Here is a 25,874-nt window from a genome sequence, read left to right as displayed (position 1 = left end):
AGCTTTTCCACAGGTACAATTCTGTTCTCAGTACAGCAGCAAATAAAGCATTGAGGCCTTTAAATAAGGGAAGTCCTACAAGGGAAAAGAACTGCCCGAAATAGTACAAATGAGAAGACTTTACCATAAAGGCTACTCCATTTACATAATAAATCAGTGGAAAACAAAGTGGCACATTTGATGAGAATGGACTAGGGGACTATAATTAGCCTGTCATTTCTACTTATTACAGAACATCTCCTCCCCTGAAAACTACAGTCCTAGCCACCCACAATGAGAAGATAATTACTACTCTTTGCAAGTGATGACGTTTTCCTCCTATGGCCTTAGACCTCAGAGTTCACCATTTTGCAATGTTTGCTTTTAGTCACCCACAACATGCACAAAATGCATGAAAAGTAAACCTGAGATGCCTTCCTTGCTGCAGCCTGTGCCACTTTTTGTGTGGAGCTAGGGGCATAGGGTATAACGAGGCATATGCATACCAGTGTATGCAGACACACACAGAGGCCAGAGAGGGATTTTGATTGACTTGCTCAATCTCTCTTATTCCCTGTGGGGTCTCCCACAGAGGCCCGTAAGGCCCAGAGACTTGCCTGTTCCTCCCACTCCCCTTACAAACACTATGGTTACACCATGCCCCGCCCAGCTTTTTCAGTGAGTGGTAGAATCAGAGCTCAGGTCCTAGGCTTGCAGGCAGGCAAGACCTCCACTGAGCCTTCTTCCTAGGGAGTGCTTAGAAACACCATACTAATCACGAAACCTCAAGGCCCTGTAGTTATGCAAGCACATGACGGAAGAGCAAGATGGGGAATAAATAAAAGCCCACGGAAAGCTAGAGGGGAAGTAAATATGTGTCTTTCCCACTTGCCCTGGTGAAAAACAGTCCTCTGCAAGGAGTGCCTTAATTATCAAGGGGAAATCTGCAAACCATTAAAAGATAGCCAAGACCCTTCTTTCCTCAGCAGGGAGTTCTTTTTCACCATGGAATTTTCTCTCCTCCTAACTCTCACCTGTGCACCTCCTTTCAGATACCTATTTTAAGGAACATTAAGCAGTATCTGGGAAGATAAGCAATATCCTACCTTTAAAGTGCTCACCACCTAGGGAAACCAAAACTATTCATCATCAAGGTCTTAAAATATTGAAAGGCTTCAATATTTTAGCAGTTGGCAAATAACTATCTGAGCAACTTGAACTTTGTACATACACTCTAGACACATACACACATTCACAGATGCATACACATTTACACAGTCACAGAGAGGTGCTCAGTGAACATCAATTCGTGCCTTTTAAAACAGCAGCCTTGTTTTAAACATTAGACCACATAAAAAGGGAAACAAAAACCCATCAGCACCGAGGACAAGAGAGCTGCCCCACGAGCTGCTCCCTCAGAGGAAGAAGCCATCAGCCACAGGAAGCAGCAGAGGCTTCCGAGTGTTTAGAAGGACAGTGTCTGCAGCATGACCCTGCTTCAAACTGCATAGAAATAAAAACTGACAAAGAATAACAAGTACTTCCGTACTTTCCTATCTGATGAGTCAGAGCCATTGTCTGGCTTGTCGCTCCTGGCTTAAATTGGGTTATTAAATAACAATGCAGTTGGCCAAATTTACAGGGTGTGGACAAATATAGCATGCTTTTTTATCATCTGTGTAATCCTTTTTTTTTTTTTTTTTTTTTTTTTTTTTTTTTTTTTTGGTTTTATTTATTTATTTTTTAAATTTTTTATTATTAATTTATTCTTGTTACATCTCAATGGTTATTCCATTCCTTGTGTCCTCCCATTCTTCCCTCCCTCCCCTTTTCCCCCTTATTCCCCTCCTCTATGACTGTTCCTGAGGGGGATTACCTCCCCCTGTATATGCTCATAGGGTATCAAGTCTCTTCTTGGTAACCTGTTGTCCTTCCTCTGAGTGCCACCAGGTCTCCCCCTCCAGGGGACATGGTCAAATGTGAGGCACCAGAGTACGTGAGAAAGTCATATCCCACTCTCCACTCAACTGTGGAGACTGTTCTGACCATTGGCTAGAACTGGGTAGGGGTTTAAAGTTTACCGCCTGTATTGTCCTTGGCTGGTACCTTAGTTTGAGCGGGACCCCTGGGCCCAAATCTGCCTATCATAATGTTCTACTTGTAGGTTTCTAGGACCCTGTGGATCCTTGTACTTTGCCATTCTCCCATGCTTCTCTCATCTAGCGTCCCAACAGGATGTCCTCCCCTCTGTCCCAGTTTCCTGGTAAGGGAAGGCTTTTGTGGGACATGCCCCTTGGGCTAGTATGCAGATATAAGTGAGTATATACCATTTAAGTCTTTCTGCTTCTGGGTTAACTCACTCATTATGATCATTTCTAGCTCAATCCATTTATCCACAAATTTTGGGAATTCCTTGTTTTTAACAGCTGAGTAGTATTCCATAGTGTATATGTACCACAGTTTCTTTATCCATTCTTCTACTGAGGAACACTTAGGCTGTTTCCATGATCTGGCTATTATGAATAAGGCTGCTATGAACATGGTTGAGCAAATTTTCTTGTTGTGTGCTGGAGCATCTTCTGGGTATATTCCAAGGAGTGGAATAGCTGGGTCTTGAGGAAGCCCTATTCCCTGTTTTCTGAGTTAGCACCAGATAGATATCCAAAGTGGCTGTACTAGTTTGCATTCCCACCAGCAATGAAGGAGTGTTCTTCTCTCCCCACATCCTTGCCAACATGTGGTGTCACTTGAGTTTTTGATCTTAGCCATTCTGATGGGTGTAATATGGAATCTCAGAGTTGTTTTGATTTGCATTTCCCTGATGAATAAGGAGGTTGAACATTTCTTTAAGTGTTTCTCAGCCATTTGATACTCCTCTGTTGAGAATTCTCTGTTTAGTTCCAAGCCCCATTTCTCAATTGGGTTATTCGGTTTGGTGGTGTTTAGCTTCTTGAGTTCTTTATATATTTTGGATATTAGACCTTTGTCAGATGTAGGGTTGGTGAAGATCTTTTCCCAGTCTGTAGGCTGTCGCTTTGTTCTCTTGACAGTGTCTCCAGCCTTACAGAAGCTTCTCAGCCTCATGAGGTCCCATTTATTAATGGTTGACATTAAGGCCTGGGCTGTTGGTGTTCTGTTCAGGAAGTTGTCTCCTGTGCCAATATGTTCCAGGCTCTTCCCCACTTTTTCTTCTAAGTGACTTGGTGTCTCTGGTTTTATGTTGAGGTCTTTAATCCACTTGGATTTGAGTTTTGTGCAAGGTGACAAATATGGGTCCAGTTGCATTTTTTACACATAGACCTCCAGTTAGACCAGCACCATGTGTTGAAGATGTTATCCTTTTTCCATTGAATGGATTTGGCTTTTTTTGCGAAAATCAAGTGACCATATGTGTGTGGATTCATATCTGGGTCTTCGATTCGATTCCACTGATCAACCAGCCTGTTGCTGTGCCAGTACCAAGCTGTTTTAATTACTATTGCTTTATAGTACAGTTTGAGATCAGGTATGGAGATTCCTCTGGAGCACCTTTTATTGTACAAGATTGTTTTAGCTATTCTGGGTTTTTTTTTTTCCATATGAAGTTCAGAATTGAACTTTCAATGTCTTTAAAAAATTGTGTAGGTATTTTGATAGGGATTGCATTGAATCTGTAGATTGCTTTTGGTAGGATGGCCATTTTTACTATGTTAATTCTCCCGATCCATGAGCAAGGAAGACCATTCCATCTTCTCAGGTCATCTTCAATCTCTTTCTTCAGAGTTTTGAAATTTTTTTCAAACAAGTCCTTCACTTGCTTAGTTAGAGTGACTCCTAGATATTTTATATTGCTTGTGGCTAATGTGAAGGGTGTGGCTTTCCTAATTTCTTCCTCTGCAAGCTTGTCATTTGTGTATAGGAAGGCTATAGACTTTTTTGAGTTAATATTGTATCCAGCTAATTTGCTGAAGGTGTTTATCAGCTGTAGGAGTTCTCTGGTGGAATTTTGAGGGTCACTTATGTACACTATCATATCATCTGCAAATAGGGATAATTTGACTTCTTCCTTTCCCATTTGGATACCCTGGATCTCCTTTTGTTGTCTTATTGCCCTGGCTAGAACTTCGAGTACTATATTGAAGAGATATGGAGAGAGTGGGCAGCCTTGCCTTGTTCCCGATTTTAGAGGAATTTCCTTGAGTATCTCACCATTTACTTTGATTTGGCTATTGGCTTGCTGTATATAGCCTTTATTATGTTGAGGAAAGTGCCTTGTATCCCTCATCTCTCTAAAACTTTAAACATGAATGGGTGTTGGATTTTATCAAATGCTTTCTCTGCATCTAAAGAGATGATCATGTGGTTTTTTACTTTCAGTTTGTTTATATGGTGGATTACATTGATAGATTTCCGTATATTAAACCATCCCTGCATGCCTGGAATGAAGCTTACTTGGTCATGATGAATGATATCTTTGATGTGTTCTTGTATTCTTTTTGCAAGTATTTTATTTAGTATTTTTGCATCGATGTTCATGAGAGAAATTGGTCTGAAATTTTCTTTCTTTGTTGAGTCTTTGTGAGGTTTAGGTATCAATGTGACTATGGCCTCATAGAATGAATTTGGTAATATTCCATCCATTTCTACCTTTTGGAGTAGCTTGAAGAGTATCGGTATTAGCTCACCCTTGAAGGTCTGGTAGAATTCTGCACTGAAACCATCTGGTCCTGGGCTTTTTTTGGTTGGGAGACTATCAATGATTGCTTGTATTTCTGTAGGGGAAATGGGACTATTTAGCTTGTTTATCTGTTCTTTACTCAACTTTGGCAAATGAAATTGATTTTAAAAAATCGTCTATTTCCCTTAGATTTTCAAATTTTGTGGCATATATGCCTTCAAAGTAGGATCTTATGATTCTTTGTATTTCTTCAGTGTCTGTTGTTATGTCTCCCTTTTCGTTTCTGATTTTCTTGATTTCAATACTGTCTCTCTGCTTTTAGTTAGTTTGGCTAATGGTCTGTCTATCTTGTTGATTTTCTCAAAGAACAGCTCTTGGTTTTGTTGATTCTTTGGACTGTTTTCTTAGTTTCTAATTTGTTAATTCACCCTGAGTTTGATTATTTCCAGACGGTCTACTCCTTTGGGTGTTTCTGCTTCTTTTTTTCCTAGGCTTCCAGTTGTGTCGTTAAGATGCTTATGTGTCGATGTTTCCAATTTCTTTTTTAAAGGCACTTAGTGCTATGAATTTTTCCTCTTAGCAACTGCTTTCAATGTATCCCACAATTGGGTACATTGTTCCTTCATTTTCATTGAATTTCAGAACTCTTGATTTCTTCTTTATTTCTTCCCTGACCCAGTGTCATTTAGCAGAGAGTTGGTTAGTTCCACGTAAGTGTAGGCTTTTTGTTATTTCTGTTGTTGTTGAATTGCAGCCTAAGAGCATGGTGATCTGATAGGATACAAGGTATTATTTCAATCCTCTTGTATCTGTTGAGGCTTGCCTTTGTGACCTACGATGTGATTAATTTTGGAGAAGGTTCCATGGGGTTCAGAGAAGAAGGTGTATTCTTTCTTGTTTGGGTGAAAGGGTTCTATAATATCTGTTAGATCCATTTGACCCATGGCATTGGTGATGATGTTATTTCTCGGTTTAGTTTCTGTTCAATGAACTTATCCTTCAAGTGGAGAGTGGGGTGTTGAAGTCCTCCACTCTTATTGTGTGGGGATCGATATGTGGTTTAAGCCTTTTTAGCAGATCTTTTACAAATGTGGGTGCCCTTGTATTGGGAGCAAGATGTTCAGAATTGTGATGTCATCTTGGTTTGACTTTACCTTTGATGAGTATGAAGTGTCCTTCCTCATCCCTTTTGATTATTTTGGTTGAAAGTCTATTTTGTTCGATACTAAAATAGCTACGCCTGCTTGCTTCTTGTGACCATTTGCTTGGAATATTTTTTCCAACCTTTTACCCTGAGGTAATGCCTATCATTATGAGTGAGATGTGTTTCTTGAATGCAGAAGAATGTTGGATCTTGTTTATGCACCCATTCAGTTAGTCTGTGTCTTTTTATTGGAGAATTGAGACCATTGATGTTGAGAGATATTAATGACCAGTGACTGTTCAGAGTCTTAATTTGATGTTGGTTTCCAGTCGAGCATTTGTTAGTTGTGTTTTTGCCATGGGATAGTTATCTATTTCCTGAGTAGTTTTGGTTGTAGCTTGACCCTTTGGGATGGAGTTTTCCTTCTAGTACCTTCTGTAAAGCTGATTTGTGGATAGATACTGTTTGAATTTGTTTTCGTCATGGAATATTTTGTTTTCTCCATCAATGGTTATTGATAGTTTGCTGGGGTAAAGTAGTCTGGCCTGGCATCTGTGGTCTCTTAGGGTTTGCAGGATCTCTGTCCAGGCCCTTCTGGCTTTTATGGTCTCTGCTGAGAAGTCGGGTGTAATTCTGATAGGTTTGCCATTAAATGTTATTTGGCCCTTTTCTCTTGCAGCTTTTAATATTTTTTCTTTGTTCTGTATGTTTTGTGTTTTGATTATTATGTGACGGGCAGTTTTTCTTTTCTGGTCAATTCTATTTGGTGTTCTGTAGGCCTCTTGTATGTTTATAGGCATCTCTTTCTTTAGATTGGGAAATTTTCTTCTATGATTTTATTGAGAATAGTTTCTGGGCCTTGGAGACTGATATCTTCTCTTTCTTCAATGTCTATTATCCTCAGATTTCCTCTTTTCATGGTGTCCTTAATTTCTTGGATGTTTTGTGTCAGGAGTTTTTACAGATTTTGCATTTTCCTTAATGGTTGCTTCAAGATCTATGATTGTATCTTCTAGACCTGAGATTCGTTCTTCCATCTCTTGGATTCTGTTAGAAAAGTTCACCTCTGTGTTGCTCGTCTTCTTCTCTGAGGTCTCACGTTCTCGTTTTTCTTCTGTCTGTGTGTTTATCATTGAATCCATTTTCGTCTTCAGATCTTGAACTGATTTTTTTATTTCTTTCATCTGGTTGTTTGCATTTTCCTGAAATTTTTCCAGTTCCACTCTTTGTGCTTCTTTTATGTCTCTCACCTGTTTGGCTGCGTACTCCTGCATTTGATTATGAATTTTATTTGTTTCCTCCATTAATATCCTCATTACTAAGGATTTGAGGTCATTTTCTTGTATTTCCGTTGCATTTGAGTTCTTCGGGTTGTTTTCTTTGGGATAGCTGGAAACTGGAGACGCCATGTTGTTTTGGGGGTTTTTGCGTATGCTTTTTCGCTGTCCTTTAGACATCTTGGTGCCTTTGTTTTTGTTGAGTAGCTTCCAGAGTTGGATGGAGAGAGTCTGATGATAGATTCACTTGTTTTCTCACATTTCCGTAGGCTGGAAGCTCGATACTTCACTGGTGTGAATGGCAGGAGGTTAGCCCTGTCTTTTGGTCTCTCACAGCCAGTGATCTCAGCTCCCCTGTGCTGTGGGTCCTGCAATCGTTCTGGGTCTCTGAATGAGGCTTTGGGTCAGCCAAGGTATCCAAAGCCTTCTGGGTTCCCTGCCAAGTCCAGCCAGGACACTGGGCCCGAACCACATGCCGAGCTCAGCTATATTCTCAGGGCCTGACTGTCTGCCGAGCTCAGCTAGGGATTCTGGGCACAAAATGCACACAGGGTCCAGCCAGAATTTTGGGGGCTGGGACTGCATACCAAGCTCAGCTAGGGCTTTTGGGCCCAAAGTGTGTGCTGTAGTCAGTTATTGACTCAGGACCTGAACTGTCCACCAAGCTCAGCCAGGAATTCTGGATTCAAACTGCACACTGTGTCCAACCATAGTCTTAGAGCTGGGACTGTGCCAAAAGCTCCGCTAGAGTCTCTGGGCCTAATCTGTCTGCCAAGCACAGTTAGGGACTCAGGCCCCAAACTGCACGCCGAGCTCCACCCGAGTCTCCGGGGCAGAATTGTGCACCGAGCTCAGCCAGGGACTCTGGACTCACACTGCATGCTGAATTCAGCCCGGGACTCCGGGCCTATACTGCGTGTATAGTCCAGCCAGAGTCTTGGAGCCGCCAAGCTTGTGAGCACAGCTCAACTAGAGTCTCTGGGCCCAATCTGCCCAGCAAGTCCAGCTAGGGCCTCTGGGCTGAATCTGCGTGCTGACCTCAGCCTGTGTTAGCGCCCCAGAACTGCCCTCTGAGCTGTGCTAGTATCTTGGGCAGAACTGCTTGTTGATGTGAGCTAGTGCCTCTGGTGGAGCTGAGTGCTCCACCCAGCCTGCGTCACAGCTGGAGAACTGCAGCTGCACTGAGCTGGTGCCTAGGGTGGAATTGAGTGCTCTGCCCAGCCTGTGTCACAGCAGGGGAGCTATGGCTGAGTTGAGCTAGTGCCTAGGGCAGAATTGCTTGCACAAGGCACCACGCGACCCAAATCCCCTCCAGAGTCCCCTCTTCCGCAGCAACTCCCACCGGCCACCACACTAATCGCCTCCACCGGAAGGCTCAGAGCTGCAAACCTCAGCCACTGCCATTGCTGACGCTGGTGCCGCTGGTGCCGCCGCTGGTGCTGCTGCCTCTGCCGCTGCTGCTCCAATCCGAGAAAATCCGCGCTCCTCCCATGTGCAGGGGCACGCAGGTCCTCTGCACCCTGGTCCCTCCAAACCATGGAGCACTCCCGCTGCCATGGTGTGGGGACCTTGGTGTTCCTGGCTCAGAAATCTGTGCAATTCCCTGAATTGTTCACTGGAGCCTCCAAACACGGTCCACACTGCTCACTGCCATCTTGGATCCTACCCATGTGTGGACTCCTAATAGAAAACGTCCCTAAAGTGACACTTGTATCAAGGCTCAAACACATGCATATGCGTGTGCACAAACACACAGACAGAGAGAGAGAGAGAGACAGACAGACAGACAGACAGATGAGATTATACTATAAGAATAGAGTAATTGTTCTTAAAATTATAAAGATAAGACCATTCATTGTCTAGGCTCTTAAAGAACAAAATTCCTGGGTATAGTTAATTGGGCCTGATCCGTACTCAAGGGGTGGGTAGACATTTGAATCCAGAGCATAAGTAAGGAACATGCAAAGTTCTCTCCAAGAAAAAGGAAAGATCAATGCTTGGCAGCCTCATACATGCAGCATAGATTACAAACATTTTTCTCAAAAGTAATAAAATTAATAATTCTCACTCTCAAATGAAACTATCTGTTATAAACATGAAGTGATAAAGTTGTCAGTATTTGAAATACAACTGTGTACACACCAAGGACATCTCAGTTATAAAGTAAATATTGTCTTATAACTATTATAGAACTAAGCAGGAAGGCTGGAAGACGCTTATTTGATAAAGGTGCTAGCAACACAAACCTGAAAATCTGAGTTCACGCCCCACATAAAGGTGGTACTAGAGAGCAAGCCCCACATAGCTGCCCTCCATGTATATGCTGTCATGCACATACACATACATATATCGTGAATGCACACAGTAGTAATAAATAAACTTGACTTCATAGTCACCCCAAAGCATGTCATGACTCAGAGAGATCTGTAGAACATACGTCATGTATTTATCTTTTGTTGACTTACTAACATACCTGTGTGGTACAAAATGTCAGGTTTCAAATTTTTTCATACATCTATTTCATGCACTTTGCCCATATTCAGCCCTTCATCACTTTTGCTTGTTCCACATCTCCCATTCTGCTGGTCCCCTGCCTATCCCCAAATAATCCTTTTCTTTCATGTCCTTTCTATTCCTGAATCTGTCTTGTTTGACCTAATAGTGTGATCTACAGTCACATTGATTTTTATGCAAATGATACGATTTGTTCTTCATGGCTAAACAAAACTCCATTGGCTGTGTGTTACCTTTCCTTTATCCATCTATCTATTGATGAACATAACTGCTGTTGTGAATCATGCACAATTAAGTGTGGATGGTGCGGGTATCTGGGTTTTGTTAACGTTGGTTCCCCTCTGGTATTGAAGTGGTATAGACAGATGCTATGGTAGTTCTGTCTTTAAGTCTTTTGAGGAACCATCATACTGATTTCTCCAGTAGCTACATGCATTTACACTCCTACCAGCGATGGATGATGGTTCTTCTTCCCCCTCTATTCTCTCTAGCATTTGCTATTGATTACTTGTTTGCTGAGATCCATTACTGACTGGGAGAAGTGGTACTTTGATATGCTTTGGTCTGTGTCTCTGGTGGCTAAGGATGCTGAGCATGTTTTCATCTTTCTTTGTATTTCTTTCTTGAACTTTAAATTCATTTCCCAGTGTATTCATTGGATTTTGTGTTTAACTTCGTAAGTTCTTTATAGATTCTAGATATTTATCCTCATCATATGAATAGGTGGCAAAAAAAAGTATCCCATCCTGTAGGCTTCTCTTCACTATTAGTAGTTTTCTTTATTGTGACATTTCCTTTTCTGAATTTAGTATTTAATTCTTTTTTAGAAAATTGTCATTGGTTTATTGGTGTTACGGAGTGTCAGAGTTTTTTATTCTGAAGCTTATTGGTTTTTTTAAAAATAATTTTAAAAAAGATTTTATTTATTCACTTTACATCTTGATTGTATCCACCTTCCTCCTTTCCTCCTGGTCCCACCATCCCTTTTGCTGCCCCCTCCCCAACTCCTCAGAAAAGGGGAGCCCCTCCGAAACTAACTCCAGCACAGAAAGTCACATCAGAAAGCTTTCAAATATCATGGACTTCCACGTTTGTCAGTTCTTGGGATTCTTTTCTGCACTAGGAGTTTTTAGAACGCCTCTGTGTATCCCTTTAGCAGTGCCAAAGTTTCAGTCTTATATTAATGCCTATGGTCCATTTTGATCTTTGTTCCTGGTAGAAACTATGAATCTAATTTTACACTTTTGTACGTGAGATCTAATTTTTTCATACCTCTTGTTGATATGTTGGAGGCTTTGTCAAAACACAAATACCTATAGCTGTGTGTTTATTTCTAGGTCCTTTGTTGTGTCCTATGTGCCTATGTGCCTGTTTTGTGCCAGTGCCATGCTGTTTTTGTTACTGTAGCTCACTAGTATAATCTGTAGGCAAATATTTGTGGTACCTCAATCACTGGTCAGGTTTTATTTAAGATTCATTTGGCTGTTTGGGGCCTTTTGTGCTTCTGTATAAATGTCAGGATTTTGTTTTTCTAGTTCTGTGAAGAATGTCCTTGATCTCTTGAAAGGGATTGCCTCAAACCGTCAGATTCCTTTTGGTAATACATATATTTACACAGCATTAATTCTTGTGACCCATGAACATGGAAAGTTTTTGTATCTTCTAGTGTTATCAACTTTTTTCTTCAATGTCTCTTAATTTATATTATAAAAACAATCCACCTTCTCTCTTAGCTTTGGTCCTAGTGTTCTTTGTAGTCTATTATAAATGGAGATGTTTTCCCAGCTTCTTTCTCTACACCATTAGTATATAAAAAAGCTACTGGTTTTTCTGTTTTGATTTGTGTCTGTTATTTTGTTGAAAGTGTTTGTTAGATTTTCACTTTCTTTTAAGTATAAAATCTTATAATTATCTTTTGATGGAAAATAAAAGATAGTTTCTCTTCTCCATTTCCTGTCTGTGTCCTATTCCTTTCTCATACCTTATTGCTGTGTCTAAGAATTTCAGTACTATATAAAGGAAAAGAGTGGGTTCCCTTGGCTCTTTCCTGAAGTTTAGGAGATTCCTTTTGTTTTGTTTTTTCTAGTTTAATATATTGTTACCTATACCTTTATTAGGTTATACATTGCCTTCATATATCTATATCTATATATAGATATAGATATAGATTGAACTCAGGGCTCCATACATACTAGACAGCACTTTAATACCTGAGCTATATCCCCTAGCTTGTTCTTTTTATTTCTAACTTCTTAGCAATTTTATCATGAAAGGAGGTTGAACTCTGTCAAAGACCCTTTCTGCACATATTGAGATAATGTGATTTCTGTCCTTCAGTCTACTTCTCTGCATTTGTTGATTTGTACAAGAGAATTGTTTTTAATTATTAGATAAAATAATCATATCAACGAGCTATTGTGATAATGACAAGTAGAGCAAGAAGAGGTTAAATAGATTTACTAAGCTTCGGAAATTTTTGCAAAGCAATCTCTGACTAAGAATGCTAATAAATCAAAGTGTTTCCATACTTTTCTGCGTTTCTCAGCTACATGTTTGGGTATTCATAATAGGGATTGTCAACAAGTACCATTTTAAGTCCTATCAAATGTAATAATCTCTTCTACGGAGCTAGGCAAGTACCAGATATGTACATATGGTAATGATTATACTACAGGCCTAAAGGAAAAGTCATCAATAGAAACTAAGATTGAGAAGGAGAAAGATAATTATCTTCCAAATAACACATTACAGCTACATTTTAGTGGACATCAGGACACTGAGGCAAAAGTTGGGAAGGGAAACCCCAAGCAGTGACAGAAAGCAGAACTGAAGGACGTACACATATCAAAATACCCATCCTACTGGTGTGCTCACCCCACAGCTAGGAAGGAGCTGTGGGAAGGTGTGAAGGAGCCAGTGGCCACAAGGTCCACACAGGAAGGGACGCAGGCTAACAGAAGCGCTGGTGGTCAGTTAAAATGGAATAGCTTGGTACAGATGACTGACCACTAGTTTTCAAAAGAGTCATAATCACAGCAGTCCTGAGCAAGGTCAGTATGAAAGGCATAACCACAATGGAGAGTATGAGGGAGTGGAGGCAACACGTCTTTATTAAGTTCCTTTAAACTCCTTTCATGTCCCAGGGCTGCTGTGTGCTTTCAAGTGTTACCACATTTAAACCTGACAGTTTAGGTAGGTGTGGTTCTTAATTTTATCTGTCAGTGTGAATGAGTTATGGTAACCAGATCTCTGGTCAAACACAACTTCAGATATATTTCTGGAGGTATAATTTTATTGTGGTTTCGTTTTGAGGTGGATGAGGTAAGCGTGTAAATCGCTGTGTTTTGACTGGAGCCTGACACCTCCCTAGTTTAGTAGGCCTCATCAGATCCATTTTAAAGGCATGACTGGAACAAGAAGGAATTCCACCGGCCAGCCTGCCTGTGGTATTCGGCCAACAGTGGAGTCAGGCCTCATTCTAGTCTGCAGCAGACTTGGAGCGGAAAGGAAGGCAGCAAGCAGTGAGACATTGTAATCATAAGCCAGGCACCCCAGCAGCCCATGGTGACTGCAGCAGTGCACAGACCTAAAGCCCTCACGTGCCCAAATGTCCTGGCACAATCTTCCTCTGATCTCCTGATTTGCTTACTTCAAGCAAAAGAAATCAAGCATTTCTACTAGGTCAACATTTGAAGACTTTGAAAACTGAATAGAAGTAAAATAATCAAGAATTGAAGCTCGGCATGGGGGCACATGTAGTAGCTTAAGGGCATCCTCAGATACATGGTGAGCTTGAGGGCAGCCTGGGATACATGAAGCCTGGTCTCAAAAGAGCAAACATTAATTAAAAGTACTATTAATAAACTAATTACATTTTTAATTGAAAATGTGCTATGTTAATAGAAAAACAGTTTTTTTTTTAATAATTTTTTCATTTTTATTTTATGTGCATTGGTGCGTTGCCTACATATATGTCTGTGGGTGTCAGATTTTGGAGTTACAGACAGTTGTGAGCTGCCAAGTGGGTCCTGAGAATTGAACTCAGATCCTCTGAAAGAACAATCAGTGCTCCCAACCGCTGAGCCATCTCTCCAGCCCGAAAAATAAAGTTTTATGTCAATTAAATAGTGGTAGCCTTGCTATGCTAGTGCTCTTTACTCATTACTCGCTCCCCTCGTCACACTAACAGCAATTTATTTTATGTCTTTTGCATTTTTATTCTTAAATGTACAACAAGTCTCCAACAAAACACTTCACTCTAGCTATAGGTGGCAAACAATGTGATAGCAACGATGGCAGAGGCTTAAATGCAGCCGGTGTGATCTCACACATGATGAATGAATGGCTTTCCCCCAGCTTTCTTATTTCTTCCTGTGTCCATGGGTGAGGATGGAGATAAGTGTCCCCTGAGTGTCCCCTGGCTCTTATCTACTTGCATTTCCTCATCTCCTTTTTGTGGCATCTTGAAATCTCTATCCTGCCCATCCCTTGGCCTGCTGCTTTGGCCATTTTAAAGACTTTTCCTTTTCACCTCTGTGGCTAACCACAGCACTCATCACCTGTTTCTCAGCCTTCCTCCCAAACTGGAAACAAAAAACCCTTACATTTTTAATAGGCTTTTCTAGGTACTGGAGTGGTGGGAGCCATGTTACATCTCCTAAGAAAACTTCTTGTGTCTTCTGTGAGTGATCTTTCTTGCAGCAAGGCCCTTGGAGCTTTCCTGCCACTTGGCAAGATCCTGTGGGATTAATATCCAGAATGACTTCTGAGAAAAATACGTGGGTCTCCTGTGGGTAATCTCCTTGGAGATTTCTTCCACTTGGCGAGGCGCAGTGGGAACAATACCCAGAATGACTTATGTCAACCTTTGAGAGATGGAGCCATGTTTCCTGCTTATGATCCCTGTTTGTTTACTAAAGGTCAAGTAAAGACATGATTTGGCCAAGACCTTTATAATAAAGATTCCTTAGTAGGTGGTCTTTAATATTGATAAAATAGTTGAGGAAGAAGAGGGGCTTGGAAAGGTCAACTACTTCTTCTGAGGACCTAAGTATGCTAATGAATCAGGGTGAGAGAAAGGTCAAAACTAAGAGAAGATAGGGCCTGAAGAGACAGGACTTTCTGAGATGAGGTCCTGAAGGTCAATAGTGAGAGTTCATCCTTAGGCCAAGTTAACTTCAGGACAAGCTAGTAAGTAAACATTTGTTATGATCTTAAATGAAATTGGATAGATTCATTCCCACCTTTGACAAGGAAGAAAATAGTATTGAATAATGACAATTGATAATTATTTCTGCTTAATGAGAAAGTTGTAATAAAGTAGGACCATATTGTATAATTATATAAAATTGGCTTATAAACTTAATACATATTATGAATATATTGATTCAGATTACAATTAGATGTAAAAGTTATTTTTACTGTTAGAGGCATATTCTTAGATTTTAATTGTTTTTACTTTGAAACTGCATGTTTGCTTCCAGCCTGCACACAAATCAAACAGGATGTGCCTGGCTAGATATAATCATTTGACTTGCAATACTTAAGTGTATTTAGTTATGATTGGATTGTAATACTACATTGCTTAGAAAAGGACAAAGATCAACTACTAACTAGGAGGGAACAAGAGAAAATACTGAGATTTTTGGATAATAATTAAAAATTAATCTGATATTGTATATGTGAAATGCTTCAAAATTCTGTATAAATAAAGATGGCTTGAGCTATTTGGGGCCACTTGCTTAAACTGCAACAAGCAGTCAGAGTTTTCCTTTTTGCTAACTCCACATCTCCATCCTGGATTATTGAACTCATCAATACAGACTCCGAATGCTACCAAGCTGGATGATACATACAAAATGTTAAAAATACAAAAAGGAAAGAGACCAGTCAAATTGCCCTAAAGTCAAGATTTCACAAAAAAACAGGTAGCATTTCATAGAAGCTTACATTTCATGATGCTAAACCACCAATGTGTAGGAACAGGAGGCCACAGCAGGCCATTAAGCTGGAGTTGCAAGGTGAGGAACAACATAATTTATGCCAAAGAGTTTAGCCTTTATCCTGCAAGCAATCGGAGTTATAAAGAGGGATATAGAGATTGCTTGTCAGTTAGGAGCACAGAATGCTCCTCCAGTGGTCTTCAGTTCAATCTTTAGCATATATACATCATTTCACCAACACCTGTAACTTCAGTTCCAGGAGATATGACGCCCTCTTCTGGCTTTCGTAGGTACAAACACGTCACTGGGGCACAGACATACAACCAGACAAAACACCATACACACACAAAAAAATGTTTGAAGTTATGAAAGGCTCCTAAGCAGGAGAGGGACACAGCAATTGATTATATCTTTTTATGGGGCCTACTCCATAAGACACCCTTTCTGTGCACATAAAGACCTACAGAACCAGCTTGGTTACCTGGATGGATATAATGACACACAATGAAACCATTTTCAATTTTGGTAAAAAGCAAAACCTCAAACAGAAACCAAGCTTTAACTATGATGATAATTTTATTATTAAAAGGCATAAAAATTTGAGAAAGGCAGGTGAAATTTCAGAACCCAAGAGTTTGAGACAGGAGTGGGAGGCAGAAAGACCTTAAGTTTGAGGACACAGCTTTCAGAGGTCTCGAGTTCAATTTCCAGCAACCGCATAGTGGCTCACACCCATCTGTAACATGATCTGACGCCCTCTTCTGGCCTGCAGGTGTACATGCAGATAGAGCACTCATATACATAAAATAAGTAAATCTTTAATTGAAAGCAAGAAAGAAGGAAGGAAGGAAAGAAGAAAGAAAGAAAAGCAATTTAGGGGAGAAAGAACATTAATACAGTTTATAACTCCAAGTTATAGTCCATCTCTGTGGGCAAGTCAAGACAGGGACTTCAGTCAGCCACACCACAGTCACAGCCAAGAGAAGAAGAAATGAATACACACATGTTCACTTGCTTGTGCTCAGCTCAATTTCTCCAATCACATATAGTTTAGGCCTCTCTGCCTAGGGAATGTAGTCACCCACCATGGGCTGGGTCATCTCATATCAGTCAATTAACTCAGACACCACAGCACACACCACAGACATTCCCATCAACCAAGCTAATGTAGACAAGCCCTTACTGAGACTCACTTTCCAGGTGATTTTAAGTTGTGATGACTGGACAATTAAGGCCAGTTATCACACTGTCCTAGCCTGCCTAAGACCCAGTCCTGCCTGAAAAGGAGGTGGAATAAAGAAATGTCATAAATATATTTTATGTGCTTTATTAAAAATATTAATTTTTAACCCCATAGCATTACTACCTAAAAATATAGAGACCAGAAGTAGATAACTACTATGCATTATATATATATATTAGCAAATAGACATATGGAACCTATGACCTAAAATAAAAACTAAATTCAAACCAGTGGGTAAAGACTGCTGAGTTGAGCCAAACAGATTTTGCAAACCACTGAAAGTGGGAACTGATATAGTATTAAATTACATTCCTAACGAGTGAAGTGGCAGACAAAAGAAATTACAATGAAGGAATATAAGTAGAGATGGATTGTATATTTTCATTCTCTTTTTGTCGCTTCCTTTCATCATCCTCAGAGGGATTTTAGAGATTGCCTGTTCCTACAATTCTCTCCATCTGACTTACAGTAATAGGGTGCTGAGCAGACAACCCCACCCCATAACATGAGTAAATGTAATTTATAAATAAAAGAAGTTAGGGAGAGAAGGGGTTCTGGGACTAATAATATTCATGCAGCTGCCTTCCTTTGGGGTGGAATCCCCACAAAGAGTCCTTCACTTCCTCAGTAATGTATAAAATGTAAAGCACACGCTGACAGAATGCAGAGGCAGAAACTGTGCTTGCCAAAAAGGTTGAAGCAGTTGCCCCAGAAGAGAACTTCTTGGTACTTGTGGTGAAATTAAAATATTTCCTTTCCTTCATCTGCCCAAAGTTTTTAGATTAAGGTTGTTTCCCATAATTCATTCTGGAAAGCCATGCCATGCCTCCATCCCATGTTCCTGCTCAAACTGAACAGGTGTGCAACCATTGGTTGGTAAGTGCCTATTCAAGACAGCTAAGTGTCTCTGCTTAGAAACCTGTCAACTCATATGTAATCACCACCCCAACACGGAGGGAAACAAGAAACGAAGTTCAAGAACTAATTGTGAGCTGTCCAAGATTATAGAATCAGTAGTGGGGGGAATCTTGGGCCGACATCTCAGGATCAGAGCCTGGTACTCTTTCTAATCCGTGTATCTTCCACACACACGCCTATCTTTATTTAGGGTCTTAGAAGTGCAGGATTACTAGGACCCCTGAGACCCTCTAACATTCAGACTTCTGGGATAAATGCTCCATGCCTGAAGGCAAGCACAGACCACCATGAAAGCTTTTCAGTGGAACTCTGAACTCAGGTTACAGGCCAGAGACCTGATGTTATATCCACCTCAGACCTGGGCACAGACCTTCAACCCCCGTTTCGAGCCCAGGCTACATGTGTTCAGTGTGACAGGGTAACAGACACTGTTACAAATGTATTAAATGGCCAGAAAGTCAACTTTGCCCTGCTACAGAGATGACAGGCTAGCGCTCGAGATTTGATTGATATTCTGAATTATCTCAAAGGTAGAGACATTAGAATCCATGCTTACAGCCTGACACCGGGCAAAGAATGATTGCCATCCCAAACTAGGGGCCAGGGCTGGCGCCTAGAGATTTTTAACTTGGAAGAAGTAAAAGGGGTTTCAGATTGAGGCACTTAGCTGGGAGCAGGGTTAGTGGTGGCCAGGCAGCTACAGACAAGTAAAAATAAAAAATATTGGGGGATCTGACTTTCAGAACTGTGAGAGAATACATTTCCGTTGGTGGGGGAGGGGCGATATTAAGTAAGCAGTCATGGGAGGAGAAATTTGAATGCCTGGCTTCTGTAACGTGGGAGCAAAAGACTGCCCAGGTCCTAGGCATTAAGAAGTCTGGGTTTAGGTGGGCTCTGGTGTCTGGCCTCTGAGACTAGACGCTCTGAATCACGTTAGTGGTTAGGATCTGGCACCTTTAGCTTCCCCACCCCTGTTACCTTCTGTTCGAAGTAATAGACTGAGTAGTTACTGCCTTCATCAGGTTGGAATGTGGGGAAGGTTGGCAAGTTTAGGTTGGTCAGGGCCCTTAGGCCTGGATTGATGGCTGTGGTGGCCACAGGTGCCAGGAAGGGCAGGAGCAGGAAAGCCAGGCTGCCCATGGCTCAAGGCTGGCCAACAGGGCGGGTGGCAGGGTAAGAGGGCCACCGGCAGAAGCGCGTGCCTGCCCAGCAGCTGCCGGCTGCGGACGCCTTTGTGAAACCAAAAGCCAGGCAACCCGGTTCCCTCTCACGCTATCTAGCCTCCTTCGAGCCCACCTTCCCTTTGGCCATACTCCAAGTCAGCTTATGCCGCCACGGTTCCGCCCCATCATTATCTATGGCTTCCGGAAGCCTACTGCTCAGTCAGGCCAGACTTTAAGATTACCTTATTGTCACTGCCAAGCTGCGAGCGCCGCCTCAGCCTCACTGCAACATCTCTGCTCTCCGAGGATGCTACAATAATGGGACTAATAAAGATTCAGTGGCAATTTACTGTCAAGCATCACCAGATATGATAGCATAATGTGACCTCTCTCACTCAACCAGCACAGCAACCCAGCGCACCGTATATGATTGTCATCTCTACTCACAGAAGGGGAAGCTGGCTGGTCTAGAGAAGTGCAAGGGACTCGGTGCTGTGGATCTCAGGTTGCAGGAACTGGAGCAAGGCTACAGACGGCTCTGCCCTCCTGCAGGTTGTTTCAGCTCTTCCCCTTCATTGTGCTGGCCTAAGCAAGCCATGGTACTCTGTTCTCCCGACACCTCTGCATTGCAGGCACAAGCCACATCTCTTCTGAGTCAGCTGGGTCTTCCGTGCAGATCCTGCCAGGCCTCTCTATCTTCCTTCCTCCGCCAAAGATGACAGATCCATCCTCCAACCACGCCCCCTCCTTCCTTGCTGATGTCACCTGCTTCTAGGCCTTTTTCCTCCTCTCACCAATGTTCAATCCCTTAGCATCTCCTGTCCTGTCCAAGCGGGATCTCGACCCTTCTGGCCTCTTCCCTGAGTCCTTTGCCCCAGCTCTTCACAGGTAGAACATCTTTCAGATCCCGTATCTATGTCAAGTTAACAGAAAAATGGTCAAGGCACCCTTCTCCTCGACTTTAGTGAAACTGCTTTGAGTAGGCATTTATAATATTGGATATAGATTTGCTGTATTCAGCTTTTATTATCTTGAGGTATATGAATAAAGCTGGCTGGGTCACAGCAAATGATTATTTACCCCAGTACTGGAATTCAGATTGCAAGTATGCAAGCATTTTATTGAGCATCTTTGTATCTGTGATTATCACAGAGATTGGACTACAATTTTGTTTTATGCTTATGGAGTTTTAGTAAAAGGGAATAGGTGCTTGTAATAGAACCTGGGCATTGCTAACCCCTGGGCAATCTTTAGCACCAGATTGTAACATTTTTAGATACATACTACTGCTCATCCTTTTTCCAGTATCTTTATTATGTTGGGTTCTTTAAAACTGTATTTGTTTGGGGCTTTGTTTTGTTTTGTTTTATGAAACAGGGTTTCTCTGTGTAATGGAGCCCTGGCTGTCCTGAACTCCCTTTGTAGACCAGGCTGGCCTTGAACACACAGAGATCTGCCTACCTCTGCCACCAAATGCTGGGATCAAAGGCCCTGTTTTCTGTTTTCTGACTTAATAAAGTAAATGTGGAAACTTGCAAGTTGGCTCAATAGCTAAAATACTTGGGCAAGCATGAAGACCTGAGTTTGGATCCCTAGTACCCACATAAAAAGCTGGGTGTGACAGCACATACCTGTAACTCCAACTCTGGAGATCAGAAGCAGACAGGTCTTATTGGTTCCACAGGCCAGCCATTCTAACCAAAAATAAAATAAAATAAAGCTTCAAGTTCAGTAAAAGATAATCTCTAGAAGGAAGAAAGGAAAGAAGGAACTTGAAATCAACCTCTGACCTCTATGTGTACATACACTAGTGCATAGATACACACACATTAAATGTTTAGGAAATACTTTAAATTTATGAAAAAAATTAAAAGTGTTTTACTATAAGAGGGGTGAGAAGGGGAGGGAGAAGTGAGGGGGTGCATGCCATGGCATGTATGTGATGGTTAAACAACTTTGTAGAGTTCATTTTTTTTTTTTTCTCCCTCCACACTTACATGGTTTCCAGAGATCACCAGGTCGCTGGAGCTGGGTCACCAGGCTTGTACAAGAAGTGTCTTTGCCTGGTAAGCCACCTCCGCAGCCTCAACATTACTTTTAATTTTATTTTTTTACTATTTTAAGTGTGTGTGTATGTATATGTGTGTGTGTGTGAAGTCAGTAAGAAAGTCAGAATTCTGCCTACATGATGTAACTACCCCACCTACAGTGGATAACACACCATTCCTCCTCCAGAATAATATATAGTCCCCTAACATTTAGTCTTTTCATATCCTATAACTGAGATATGATAGATTCTAAAACTTAGCTACTGATATTATCCTAATGAATGTTACATAACACAGTAAAGAGTCAGGGGAAAGAAAGTGTAAATATCTGCTTAATATGTATGTATATATTCATAAACATTTTTAACCACTGAGCCATCTGTCCAGACCCTACAAGCACATCATAAGCTAGGGCAAAACTACTTACAGCAATTACACTTTTCCTTCTATTACTAGTCACATGGCCTTAATCTGATACTCAACTACTTTTTTCTACTACTTCTTCTTCCACCCTCACCAACTACCTCAGCTCAGCCTTCTGAGGGTGTACTCAGGCCTTCACTTATCATGTTGCCTAGATTGGGATGTTGTGGTTTCCTATTGGCCTTAATCACCAGATGTGGTAAATAACAAGAGATGCATAAAAGATTTTCTGTACTACAGACATACTCTTCTTTGCCTCTATGGTGGGGAAGCAGCTCAATTTCCTCCTTACCATCTGAATCAACCACTCTCATTAACTCCTTTATTAGTGTGTTGACTCAAGAGCACCAGGAGCCCAAAGTATCCATGGAGTGGTCTCAGTTTTCATTTCAATGGAATCTCTGTTGCGCCTCCTGGGAGAAGCACTGTCCCCTCTGAAAACAATATTTCTAGACCAAGAGAACAAAAGGTCAGAGGAGCAAGAAACAAAAAATTAGCTAGTTGGTAATTATTTTCACCTCTTCATTCCTATTTCCACCTCTTGATTTCTAGACCCACAAATTCTGGCTATTGGGGAAACAATATACTGGGTTTCAATTCAAAGAATACACTACCTTCTAGAGAGTCTGCCCTAGCCCTCCAGATTACTGGCATTCAACTAGCACTATATCTGTGTTTATAAGACCATATCACCATGCTATGGAGGCAATTGCTTCAGAACTGTGAGGAATATGGGAAGTGGATTTCATGAGCATGGATGGGACTACTCCCACACTCCTTTGCCTATGAAATCAATTCCTTAATTAAAAATCAATGTTGCATAGAACACCATGTCTTAGTTTGGGTTTCATTGCTGTTAAAAGACACCATGGCCACAGCAATTCTTATAAAGGAAAGCATTTCATTGGTGCTGGCTTATAGTTTCAGAGGTTTAGTCCATTACTGTCATGGCAGAAAGTATGGTGGTGTGCAAGCAGAGAACTAGCATGAGCTTTAGAGACCTCAAAACCCATCCCTTAGTGACACACTTCCTCCAACAAAGCCACACCTACTCCAAGAAGGCCACACCTCCTAATAGTGCCACTTTATGAGCATGTGAGGGCCATTTTCTTTCAAACCACCACAGACCATGATGGTAGTTAAGGCAGTCCATACACCCATGGGTGGTAATAGTGACAGAAACATTATGCATAGGCAAGACACATATATAACCAGAATAAGTATCCATTCACAATAAAGCATTGCCTTTTCCATGAGGGAAGTGGTCCTGTGTCACCAGGCCATTAGCTGGTCACCTTGAGGAATGGTGCTTTGTTGGAGGCTCAGCATTGCTTCCTGGTACTTAGCAGCAGCCAGGTCATCCTTGATGAATGAGTGGCCATGCTGTTGAGCCACCCATAAACTCTACCTCTATCACCATGATCATGTTCTTTATGGTCCCATTAGACAATGACAGGGAAATCTGGGCAACAAATTTGACTACTATCTATGAATAGACTAAAATGGGCTATCCTATGTACTTGAAAACTGGAATTCTCCCATGCTACTATCAAATTTCAGTGAACATTTAACATGAGACATCCACTGCTCACTGTGGAGTATCTAGTTATGTATCCCCTCCCCAGATGTCTTTCTCACCAGTTTTTCAGTCATATTGTTTCCAAGTCCCCAACCAGTCAAACAATTTGCTATAGCCAACAAATCAGTATTTAATCATATACATGGCCATAGCTTCTTTTAAACAAAATGTATGACTATGAACACTACCTGGAGACTGTAATAACCAAGGAAAGCTATGGAGGATGAGAATAAATGTGTGAAAAAAGGCAAAGAGTACACTGGATAGATAGAAAGATTTATTCAAATGTGCTGGAGAAATCACAATTGGGAAAACGGTGTGTGTTGCTCTCATTGGAAGTAACTGTAGAGTCTGAGAGCTGTGACAGAAAGGTTCAAATGTGTTGGTGAGCACCGCGGTAGGCAGATGCTAGCTTGCCTTGGTGCACTGGATGACTGTGTAGTACCCAGATCACCCAGATTTCAAGATCCCTGAAAAGACCACCAGGACTCAATACCAATGCAACACACACAGCGTCCTGTATTATGGCCTCAAGCTCAGACCACAATCCTTCCTGATGCAACAGGATAGGAAAGTGGCACAAAGCTCCCAGGGTAATGGGTTTATAAAAGGAAAAAAAAAAAAAAACATAATGGGGGTTGTGGGTCACAGGAATGTTGACCTTTAGGCAGGTTGGGTGGAGGCTAGATCTCAAGGGGAAGTTTTTTAATCTCAGAAGAACATTGGATGCTGATTGTATCTAATTGCTCCTGTGGAGTTAGTTTCTGGAGACTGCTGGTAGGTGCAGTTTACAGCAGTATGTGGTCATTTCCAGAATGCAGGGAGAAATAAGAGTCACCTAGAGAACAAGTTCTCACAGAACATACAGACCTTAGCATTAGTTACAGAACATACAGAACATGCATTAGTTTGGTCCTTGCAATTGCAATGAAATAAAATTTCAAAAAGATCTCCTTCCCAGGTCACCAGAGGCATCCCATTGACCTGTCAAGCAGCCTCCTCAGAAGGGCTATTGCTCTGCTCTTAGACTTTAAAAGAAGGAGAGGAAGAGGATAAGAAGGAGAAAAACTAAGTCATCTTGAGAGCAATGATCTGGATGCAAAGCAGACAAATGAATATCAGTGTAGCAGGAGGAGACTGCAATAAAGTGAGCAGGCCTGAGTGACACTGGTAACCTGCTGAATTCCCAGGCCATGGAGTAATTTACTGGTTAGTCCTAAACCACTACATAATTATCTACACAGCCCATGCTGATGTGAAGCCTCCTTGTGTGATTAATAATGGCAGCAACCAGCAGGGAATGGTGGGAGCAGGGGGAGCAATCCAAGCTCTCAGACTTCTGAGAGAATGTGAAGGCTCCTGCCAGGGCCCTCTAAGAAAAGCCACATCCGGAAAATACACAGCTTTAGTTTCCAGCTCTTGGCATAGCCATCATACAAGTCCCATGGAGAGTCTTCAATGGATGGTGAGTAGCAAGGGTGGAAAAAGAAAAGAAAAATAGTATCTAAGCCCTGGAGTTTGACAGGTCTGTGTCAAAAAAAACCTCTGCCCTGACTTCCTTAGGAACAGGTGAAATATTTTGAAACATCTCCAGATAAGTCAGTGGAGCAATGTAAAACACTTGTCTTTGATATAATGTGGCAACTGGATTTCACTGTCCAGAAGTGTGGCCAGGCAAAAAGTTTAGGAACAATCTTATCTCCCCTGGTCAAGCACAGAGTCCATTCCACATCACCCAGCTCATCTCACTGTTCCAATTGCCTCCCCTCTTGCCTGTCCTGCCCTTCACATTGTCAGCCTAATGAAAATAAGAACCAGCCATGTCCTTTCCAGGACTCCATTTAAAGGAGTTCGTGGAGACTAAGGAATAGACAAGCAAAGATATCTCCAACTTCTACCCCAGAGGCAAGCCTGATTTCCAGCTTGGCCTTAGCTGAGACACACACCCAGCACCGTTGGCTATAGAAACCTGTAGTGATCATTCCCAAAAACTTGAGCAAAGGATGCGATTCCTACTTCCTGGTACTGCTGGTTGCATCTCTCCCTCTTTTCAACTCAGTAGTTTCTATAATTTCATCTCAAGATGATTCTGTAATGCTCATTTGATGTTCACATCTACTCTATCAGTTGTCTAAAAACCACAGATATTCCTGTATTGCCTGGTTACACTGCTCTATCTTGATGAGACAAGCACTCAGCCTGAATCCCTCTCTAAAAGATGTGTCCATTTTATCCTAGGAGGCTCCCATTCTTAAAGGCTTAGAACTGACAATTGAGAGCATATTCTGATTCTGTACCATAAAGACAGCAACCATCCAAACTTCACTGCACACGTTTTCTTGAAAAATAAGCTACTTTCCCAGAACTTGAGAGTAGAGGCAAGAGGATCTCTGAGTTTGAGACCAAAATGGTCTACAGAGTGAGTTCCAGGACAGCCAGGGCTACACAGAGAAACTCTGTCTCGAAAGAAATAAAAAGGAAGAAAGAAAGAAAGAAAGAAAGAAAGAAAGAAAGAAAGAAAGAAAGGAAGAAAGGAAAAATAAGCTAAAAATTAGGTGATTAATCAAACACTGTACTTACCTTTCCACAAAAGTCTGAGATTATAAGATATGCATGTTACTTTTTTCATTGCTGTGAAAAGACATCCAACAAAAGCAACAAAATGAGGGAGGGATGGAGAGGAGGAGAGAGGGAAGGAGGGAAGGTTTGCTTTGGCCAGTTTGAGGGTACAGCCTATCCTGGGGAGGAAGGCAGAGCAGCAGACATGAGGCCCTTGCTCACATTGCTCACACACAGAAAGCAGAGAGACAGGTATCCGTGCTCACCTGAATTTCTTTTTAACCCAGCTCCAGGACCCATGGGATGGTGCCATCCACATTCAGGTTGTGTCCTGCCTCTTTAGTTAAACCTTTCTGGAAAGACCCTCATGAACACACTCAGAGCTGCATTTCCATGGTGATTCTGAATTGATCACATTGACAGTACCT

The 25,874-nt window shown here is 41.5% G+C and overlaps 1 protein-coding gene across 1 annotated transcript in view; it reads right to left on the bottom strand.

Moving 5' to 3' along the window:
- The window catches only part of LOC127191955 (lysosomal Pro-X carboxypeptidase-like), a 64,635-nt gene extending 45,821 nt beyond the window's left edge, over positions 1 to 18,814 (bottom strand). The window contains exon 1 of the mRNA XM_051149320.1: positions 18,653 to 18,814. Coding sequence (XP_051005277.1) covers positions 18,653 to 18,814 — 162 coding nt within the window. The remainder of the gene's footprint in view (positions 1 to 18,652) is intronic.
- Between the last annotated feature and the right edge of the window lie 7,060 nt (positions 18,815 to 25,874).

The sequence above is a fragment of the Acomys russatus genome, chromosome 7 (genome assembly GCF_903995435.1).
Source record: "Acomys russatus chromosome 7, mAcoRus1.1, whole genome shotgun sequence".
Taxonomy (NCBI): domain Eukaryota; kingdom Metazoa; phylum Chordata; class Mammalia; order Rodentia; family Muridae; genus Acomys; species Acomys russatus.
Note: the sequence above shows the minus strand (reverse complement) of the source record. Positions and strands in the feature narration are given on the sequence as shown.